We start from the raw sequence: 9,683 nt of genomic DNA, 5'->3' as shown, positions 1-9,683 counted from the left end.
GGATTATATCTTAGCAAAATGGTCCCACTCTGATGCACATGTGGTTAATATTCAGTCTGGCAGCAAAGATTTATGTATATTTATCTTTATACAAAGCAGTGCAAGGACAAGGAACCGGGTCCATTGAAGAGGTTGTACGTGCAATACACACTTTTTTTTTTTTTTTTTTTTTGTTTAATTATTATTTTTGTAGTAGTAGTAGTCCATAGTAATTTACAGTTTATTTTAAAGTAAGGATTACCCATAGAGGTAATGAAACAGTGCTACTAATTGAAATCTGAAATCCTGACTTTCCATACAGTGCAGACTAGAAGACTGATTCCTTTTTAACTATTGCCATATAGGTAGTAAAACGTGAGCTGCAATACATATTTATGGCAAACAACTAAAACATGAACATTATTTGCCACCAAATGCTAGTGAACACATTATATGCATTTTTTTTTGTTAAATTCTTCATATTTAGTTATTTACTTGCATTATTCGATATTTTACTTCGTTTGTCAGAACACTTATTTAAAATGTGGATATTTGCTATTTAAAAAATAAATTAGTTGAAAATAATTCAATTGTACGTTATACGATACACCATCAAGTAGCCCAAGGTGCTTTTGTATTGCTTTCTGCTTTTGATCTGAATTCTAATCTAAAAAAATAATAAAAAAATTCTGAGAGCAGCTGTAAAAAACACACTTTGCAAATGAACAGCACAGTGGTAGCATTTCATTATTACGTCATCTTTTATTTGTAAATGTGTAAAATGGAAATATTAGTGCTCAGATATTTTAAGGTTTTTAATTGAGTCACATGAAATGTCTCTTGTGGTGCAAGAAAAACAGCTTGCATCAACAGCAAATTAAAGCTAGTGTATGTGCTTGTGTATCAATTAGGTTGCTATTTCCATAGTTACTGTACACCCCAGAAGAGCTGTAGCAGCAAGTGAATTTCCAATTTGGATCGGTTGTCAGATGCAGTAGATTAATTGGGAGTAATAAACATGGACATATATTGTATGTTGGTTATATACTTGCAATCTTTACTGGAAAGGCGTTACAATTTTTTGTAAGGCTTGTGCAAATATAGCAGACAGTTATCCAATCAAGACCATGAACTCGCTAGTTGAGGAAAGGCTTGTTTATGTTTCAACCACTTGTACATTGGCAAGACCCTTAGTATTAGTAAAGATAACACAGCCATCAGTACTTTAATGCCTTTTTCATAAATGTGAACCAACCTACTGTTTAAAATTTCACTGAAATTGTGATGTGTTTTGGAAAAGGCAGACAATGCAAGTCTTATCCACATCATGTGGTCGGTTCCCTTTTGAACATCGACGTTTATAACGATGTAAAGCTACTAAAAAATGTCTTGCCATCCTCCTGTGCGTTATAAATGCATTTTATTTTACATTCAAATCTTGAAAGAAGGGCCTCCTTATGAACTGTGAACTTTTTTTTTAGCAATGTATATACATTTGTAAGGTTTATAAAGAGCATGGTATGTAAAGCAGTAAGTCACAGTAATTCAAACTTATGCATTCATGTAAGATACTGGACTTGAGGTTTTGTATTTCAAACTATATATGTGTCTCTTATATGCAGTAAAACAGTCAACCACTATACAGTCGTAATTGAAATGTGTAGGTGGTTTTGCACTTTGTAACTGATCTTTTAAGCGCCTTATGTCTTAAAGGCACTGTACTACCCTGCATATACTAGTAGATAAATACCTTAAGTAGTTATTTTTATACTATCCATTATCGGGAATAGGTTTTTAGATATTGTAATGATCAGTAGCCTTATGCTTGCTTTTTAAAATCTATAAACTGCATGGTTATGTGTTTATTATTTTATTTCTTCCATATTGTTTGTATGTGCAGGTTACAGACTTTTTGGGCTGGACCCACTTAAAGTCCACTCAAATACCTATGTATAATGTCCAGACACCTATTTAAGAAGCTATGCTTGATAAGGAAAAAAGGAAAGAAAAAAACTAAACGTGATATCCAAAAGATTGTGATGTGCTGCTTTGTAGCATTTTCAACACCTTTTCATGATTTAGTTCGGTTTTAAAGGTTTTACTTGAATTTTATTGGACAGACCACCCTCTTTATACGTTGAAAACAAAGTTGTGGTTACCATATGGCATAGCACTGAAGGTTAGTTAACATAGGCGGTTTGATACCATTGGTGAATGTTCATATCCTTTGTTCAGATAGGTCTCTTACTACAAATGTAATGCTGTTTGATTATAGACTTTGGCCAAACTTTTGAAGTAAAAGGTATGGCATAACGTCTGTTTTTCTCCGAACACCCAGAGAGAGTAGTAACACTAAGCATGGCTGTTTTATTTTGGGGGAGGCTGGCTTGTGAGCTTTTTTCTATTTGTTTGTTTTTAGTGCCAAAAAAATGTATTCCAATACTGGGAGCATAGATACGTGGCACACACTTGTTCTAGACACTAAGTTTGGAAAGGTAAAGGTGAAACTTAAAGGCAACGCCTCTGTAGGGAGGCTACCAGCCCAAATTGAACAAAATGAACTTCCTGTTATGGTCAGAACTATTTTCTCTAAACTAAACGACTTTTTTAATCACATTATGGGCCAAATTAAGATTGTGTAGAAACCAACTGCATGTATGTTAAATTGCATTAACCAAGTATTATAGTATCCTTATTATTTTGGTACATTTTGCCATGTAGCTTGAAAAGAAAATGTTCGGCCTAAGACTGCACCTTCTCTAGCTCATGTTTATTACCTAGTAACAATCTGCATTTTTCTTTTTATCTATGAAGTCTGTTGTACATGCTATTTTATTAAACAATTGCTTTGTTTCAGGTCTGTCTCAAATAATTTGAGTGTTATGTAATTATGTATAAATAAATTTATTTAAAGTGATCTTGTATTTGTGTTTTTTCGTCAGTATGGCTATACTATGCATGGTGTATAAGTACACATTTGAAATAAACTAAAAAGCAACATGACTTTATATAAATACACATTTTAGAGCATGTCCCCAAAAAATGGCACATGTAAAACCTGTTCTATACACTCCTAGGTCTCAATGTACAAGAAGACATTTTCTTAATAAATAAAAAATAAAATGTAAAGTAGAACACAATTAATCTACAACATTGTTGAATATGTGTTTCATGTAGAGTAATTGTACAACTTAGTAATCTACTATTAGAAAGATTAACCTTCAGAAAGTGAGATGTGTTGTATTTGTTGTTGATTTGGCCTCCATCTTAGTAGCTGGTCAAGTTTCCCAGGCTGCCTTTCCTGGGATTTCTCTGAAGCTGGTGTGAGTGCTTGGGTGTTTTCATATGCAAGAGAGTAACTCATACAGACCCGGGACAGGTGTTGAGTCAGCTTCACTAAAGCCACGATCAGCGCTCCTCCAGCCAGCATCAGGGTTGGCCAGAACAAGCAATGGACCACGACTGAGATTGTGTATTTCTTGTACATGATGGCATCTTCAGGTTTCTTCCCTGGGATATAGAAGCAGTTGAATGGGGTGCCATTTGTAAGGAGCAATGAATTCTTAATTTTTTCGGCTTCTGCTAACAATTCAGTTCTGTCTCTCAGGCACTTTGGTATGTAGAAGCACTAGAAAGATGGAACATAAAGTTGTATTTTAATGAGTACACTAAGAGTGAAATCAGCTGTTTGTCTATAGCCTGTCTGAATGGAAGGGTCCTATATGCCATTGTTATTGGTTCAATATACACTGCTGTGCAAAAGTCTTGGACATGTTGCATTTTTCTACTCTAATGCATTATGAGCATCAACAATTTACTCAAAGCCTCCACTAGTGGTTTCTACTATTATAACAACCTTGACTTGCATAAAGAAGGAATAACATAGAGTGAAATAGCTTGAATCACTCAATTTTCAAAGTGTGGTATCTGAAGCATAATCAACAAGTATAGAGAAGTAATGTAATTGACAAACACAGGACTGGAAGACCCAAAAAGCTGTCTAACAAGGATTACCTGAATACTTGAAGATAATATCCTTAACGAATAGAAAGAAGACAAGCGATGAATTGACAACAGAACTGGCAGAAGGCACAGGTGTCGTCCATCCATCAACAGTCCAAAGCACATTTGACCATTGTTTTATAGTCTAATTTCTGTGTTCTTGTGCGTATTTTAGCCTTTGTCTTGTTCCCCTTTCTTAACATGTATTCTTACTGCAACCCTGATTTCAAGATTAACTGTCCTACTGTTGATGGACAACGACACCTGTGCCTTCTGCCAGTTCTGTTTTCAATTCAATGCTTGTCTTCTTTCTGTTCCTTAAGGCTATTATTTTCAAGTGTGTGTGTGTGTGTGTGTATATATATATATATATATATATATATATATATATATATATATATATATATATATATATATATATATATATAAGTACATACTTGAATATTTGTGGAGCTGGTTTGGGTGAAATATATTATATTTTATTTAAATTGGAATTAATTGCTATTTTTAAACCCAAAAACACCCGATCAGTCTCAAGGTAGTAATAATTTATGTACCAACTTGTAACAAGAAAAATTTTAAAAACATTGTGTTCCTTTTTTCATATCACAGTTTGTTTTACCTTTGGGTTTACTTGAATAGCCTCATCATTGTAGTGCAGTACTGTCTTCTTCCCAGTGTAGGAGAGATTAACAAACACCTGCAGACAGGGATATTTAGCATGACCCCGGCAGTCGACTCCACACATGAAGGAGCAGTCAACCCAATCATCTAAGATTTCAGACCGCATCAGAGTGCAGTTCGACATCTCGCTCCAGACACTGAAACAGTGCAATTTTTAGTGTATTATGTATCCTAGAATCAAGAGTTCTACTTGTAGTTGTTGTTATTGTAAATAGCCATAGTATGCATGCAGCACTACCCCCCTCCCTAATCACTATAGAGCAACACTGCTTTTAAACCAATATAATGCTTTAAATCATAGGCAAGTGTGACACACCTTTATACTATCTTTTAGAAAGTACCAAACGACAAAAAAGAACTATAATAACTGTATGCATTTACTGCCTAAAAGGCCAAACAAAAAAATGCACCTGTTATCTTTCTTCCAGTTGTTGTTTGTTTTGGTACTGTACTTTTAAAAAGCTGCTATACTATCAAGATAGCCGTGCCATAAAAATATGCATTTACCACAGCAAAGTGATTTGTGAATGTTCTACAAAAGTCCCTTTTCTACCCCAAGGAAACAATACAATAATATTTTAATACAACCGCATTCTAGGCATTCTGTTGATAAGACTTACCTGAGCATGTAGGGCTTTATCAATGTGACCCCAAGCACAAAATACATGAGGATGGAGAACCCCATCATGACAAACCCCAGTAAAATGGCTCTATCCTCCCCTGCTGTGCACACTTGCGCCTGGGTTTTTGATTTATCACCCCCCTTTCCCTCCCCACTTTCATTCCTCCTGTTGTTGACTGAGGTGATGGCTTCCCTACAAAAGAATGGAGATATGATAAAAAAAAGGCTCCCATACATATACTGTACATTTCTTTGACATCACCTGTTGATTGATTAATCCTATGAATCTTTTACCAAAAAATGACTGTGACTTTGATGAGGAGTGTGGTGGCATAAATAATGTTTATTAATGACTCCACTGAAAACTGTTGATTCGTCAACGAAACCAGTCAGAACATTTCAACAGAAAAAAGCGAATGCCATTTTATTATGCAACAATCATTTCATCAATTAGTTAATTACAGCATGACATATTTCAAACGTAACACTTAGAAAAGGGCTTGCAATTTCAGTTCAGCATTTCATATTGTTTTCTAAAAGTAATACAATTATACACTAACAATGTAAACAAAAGTTTTCAGAATTGCAAATTCATTTCCACATAAACATCCGCATTCTAATTTTTATTTCACATTTCTTCTGGACAGGTTCAGAATCAACAGGAATTTCTTCATAACTTATTAAATCTCCATCAATTACACCGAGATTGGATGTAAACTCTTTTGTTTAACCATTGTCCATACAAGCTTACAGCCCACTTGCCTGAGTACTTCTCGAAAACCGATCACTGGCAATGATATTTAGGTCTTCATCAGTTTTAGGTTCGGCAAAACGATTAATACTTTTACTCACCATACCTGGTTCACGTTCTACATCTAAAACATAGTCCTCGCTCCTAGTTTCTATACTTACAGCAGACACTTTGTAATTGGAATTCCAAACTGAAACCCTGAGGAACTGACAACATTCCCACAATATGAGAGAGAAACATTTTAACCATTTGAACTAAGCGTGACAAAGGAGCGAAAACCAAATTAACAATCAATCGAATCTCGTAATCAAACTAGTAACAATCACGAAGAAATGTTTTCAAAGGCATAAACAACTCAAAGTGTTGAATCGGTAAGAAAATAATCCTAACGGCACTCGAAATAGTGAAATATTTATACCAGATCAACACTTATCGTTTATCCCTTACGTAACCATTAGCACTGTCTATCAACACCTGCTGATGCATTTCATCTGCCGAGTTTAAAATCTATTTTACAACAACACAAAGTCAGCAAAAGATTTAAACCCTGGGAGTAAAGGCCTTAAATTAATTAAAGCTCCTTGCGCCACCCAGCCCTCTCTGGAGAAAGCAAGCAACAAGAGTGGAAATCAAGTGCTCATTCGAGGGTAGCCAGCCTCTTTGGGAAGGGTTTCGTGGACAGCCAAGATTTAGTAGCAGCTAAAGCAAATGAGAGACAACGCCCTTACCTTCTCTGCCATCTCTGTCCACGTTGCACTGAGATCTGAACTGGGACTCTGATGGACCCTCTATGAGTCACAGGCTGTAGAAACATTGCGTAGGATCTGGAGACAGCAGGGCCAAGACCAGCCTCTCCTCCACTTACAACCCTGGAATGGGGAGGTGTTTTACCACATTTTCTCACTGCTTGCCTGTTTTGTATTATCTAAATGTTAGGAGTTATTTTAAAGACACCAACTTGAAGCCAACAACAACAACTTCATTTGAGAAGACACAGAAGGCAACAAGCCACTGATGAAACAGTTACCAGGTTACAAGCCTTCCTCTGGGTATTGCAGCTGCAACACTCAAGTTTCTATAGTAACTTAAATGAGTTGGCAAGCTAACTATTTCCCACTGGCACCACAAAACACATTATTGTTTTGCTCATCTTTGTAAGTGTTATAAGGGATTTGAGTCTACACAAAAAACAAAAAAACTACAACTGATTCTGTGCACAGTTAAAAAAAAGGACTACTGCATATCCTCTGTCTGTATACAGTGTGCTGTTTACAAGCAAATGGATGCCACACCTTGAGGCCCATTAGTTTAATGCTTTCCAATACCAGTATATTACATATTCTTAAGAGAGATTCACATAATTGTGGAGAAAGCAGACGCACTTAACTTGAAGGTTCATGCAGAGATTGAGATGCAGTAACTGCAATATTTCAAGGTTATCAAAAAAAAAAAAAAAAAAAAAAAAAATGCAATAAAACAAGCATACACAATATTTTTGGTTTGAAGTAGTAGGTTTACTTTACCTGTGCCATTAAAGATTTTTATTACCTTCAATTAAATCCCCACTTTGAGTTTTTTTTTTTTTTTTTTTTTTTTAACACAAAGTAGATTTAATTATCTTGACCTGTCCTCATAGCTTATGTCATTAAGTCCTGAGAAAAATATTTATAAAGTAAAACAAAACCAAACAAACAAACAAAAAAAATTTGATCAACCTCTTTCATCCCATAGCCCAAATTCAATGCTCAAATTTTCCCTTGACTCTAGTATCAAAGATACTCGAAATTAACACGAAAGCAATAAACTACAGCAACATCCATTTGTTTTAGCAGAATAGAAACATTTGAGCTGCTGTGCAAATCAGTTGCTCACTTAATAAACATCTTGCTAGCTGACTGCAGAAACTAAATAAACCATTTTTTAAACCACATGTTTAAATTGTCATTTTTTTAAAAAGAAAAACAAGGTTTACTTCTTTTGAGGACCCTGTTTTCTCTCAACCACAATTAGCGGTTTCTAACATATACCAGACATTTACTGTAGTTTTTTTTTTTTTTTTTAACTTTTTAAAATAGATCATTTATACATGTTTAAGCATACAATAACATATAATAAAAACATTATATTGCCTTTGTCCGTTCAACCGGCTTAACCTTTTACATTTATTTCTGGGTCTTATATGCTTCCATAAAAAAATGACACAATGTACACTTTACCTAACAGGATGAATAAACACCTTTCCCGTTTTACAGAGGGCCTCGGCAGGTTCCACGCTTACCCTCTTCGATTCCACCTGCATGGTTTTGGGTTTTCTCAAGGTACATCCACTGTTTAATTTGACCGTTTAGCAACTGGAGACTTTAAATCCGTCGAATTAACTTTTTTTATTTATTTTTGGTCTTTTAATAATTGATGTCATTTTGTTGGGCAGAGGCTGTTCACAAAGAGGGTAACAGAAGGGCAAAAAAAACCCCAAGAAACTAAACAAAAAGCTTTGCTGCATATTCATATATTGAGGAGAGGTATCATCAATCTATAAGCATCACATTGCAAAATTAAACCTGCCTCATTCTCCCAGATGGATGCTGCTGGAGATCAAAATTCACATTCTTTATATATTGTACAAAGATACAGTTTACACAGCTTTGTGGGAATAAGCAAGTCTTTCCTTTTCTCCCGTTAACCCTTCTGCCTTCTCACAAGTCCTCTCCATTTCTGTGAGCTGGCAACAGTACCAGTATCTGCTCCAAGCTTTGACATTCCACTCATAACAGTGTGAGTGTGACACCTAACAGTAACCAGTCAATAACAGACTACTGTAATTTATATTCCCCTTAATAACTGTGAAAGAGTAAGTAGCTACAAATGTATTGTATTGTTGCGTCCAACTCAGTTCACAAACTGTTCTTCAGTTCTAGCTGCCTGCCATAGATATATGTAACAGACGCCAGATCAGCCAAAGTGTCTTTATAGCAGTAACCCTCCAGTGATCTGTCACTTTGGACCATGCTGCCTTTTTTTTGCTGGCAAAACATACAAGAGGGTTCTGGTGCTTACTTCTATAAGACACAGACTGATCTAGTCTACATTATGTCTGTGGCAGGCAATTTTTGCTCCTGGACTCATACTAAACACAGACTTACCAAAACATAAAATAAAATAAAAATTTGAAAAAAATCTGAAATAACCACCACTAAGAATGATTGCAAACATCACAAAAAGGTAACAGGACAGTCAAACTATGTATTATTGTTAATAATAATTGTTAAGGTTAGGGTTAATACAATGACACAAGACTTTTTAAAATTGTTGTACAAACAGGGAAATCCTGTATTGCTTTTGCATGAGTCACTTGGCCACATACGCAAATACATCCCATATATAAAATGGTATATAATCCTATATACACACAGTTCAGTTTTCTTCCATATCAGGATATTCTTTTTTATTTTTTTAATGGTATGGTGGTCCTGTTGCATTTTTTCAAACTTTCTTTTATTTTAATATATAACAAAAAAGGTCAATGTTTCTTAATCATGGTACATTTGACAATGTGGTTCCTAGGTGAATATTTACTGCAGTTTCCGTACTTCAGCCTACCACCTGGAAGTTGGTTACTTTTTCCCGGTTCCTTATTGGCAGTGT

General features: G+C 35.2%; 1 protein-coding gene across 1 annotated transcript; it reads right to left on the bottom strand.

The window, feature by feature from the left end:
• Window positions 1-3,193: 3,193 nt before the first annotated feature.
• Window positions 3,194-6,852, bottom strand: LOC121326585 (calcium-activated potassium channel subunit beta-3-like). Its single transcript, XM_041269918.1, has 4 exons — window positions 6,767-6,852; window positions 5,286-5,480; window positions 4,604-4,802; window positions 3,194-3,607 (listed from the first exon to the last, which is right to left on the bottom strand). Exons 1-4 carry the CDS (start codon window positions 6,850-6,852, stop codon window positions 3,194-3,196), a joined length of 894 nt encoding a protein of 297 aa, XP_041125852.1.
• Between the last annotated feature and the right edge of the window lie 2,831 nt (window positions 6,853-9,683).

Source organism: Polyodon spathula, chromosome 14, assembly GCF_017654505.1.
Source record: "Polyodon spathula isolate WHYD16114869_AA chromosome 14, ASM1765450v1, whole genome shotgun sequence".
NCBI classification, from domain to species: Eukaryota; Metazoa; Chordata; class Actinopteri; order Acipenseriformes; family Polyodontidae; genus Polyodon; species Polyodon spathula.
This window is presented reverse-complemented; position numbering and strand designations above follow the sequence as displayed.

Coding starts and splice junctions, on each gene's coding strand:
- LOC121326585 (XM_041269918.1), bottom strand. CDS start 6,852: ATGTTTCTACAGCCTGTGACTCATAGAGGGTCCATCAGAGTCCCAGTT. Junction 5,481..6,766: donor GGACAGAGATGGCAGAGAAG/GTAAGGGCGTTG, acceptor ATTCTTTTGTAG/GGAAGCCATCACCTCAGTCA. Junction 3,608..4,603: donor CTATTCAAGTAAACCCAAAG/GTAAAACAAACT, acceptor CCATCTTTCTAG/TGCTTCTACATACCAAAGTG.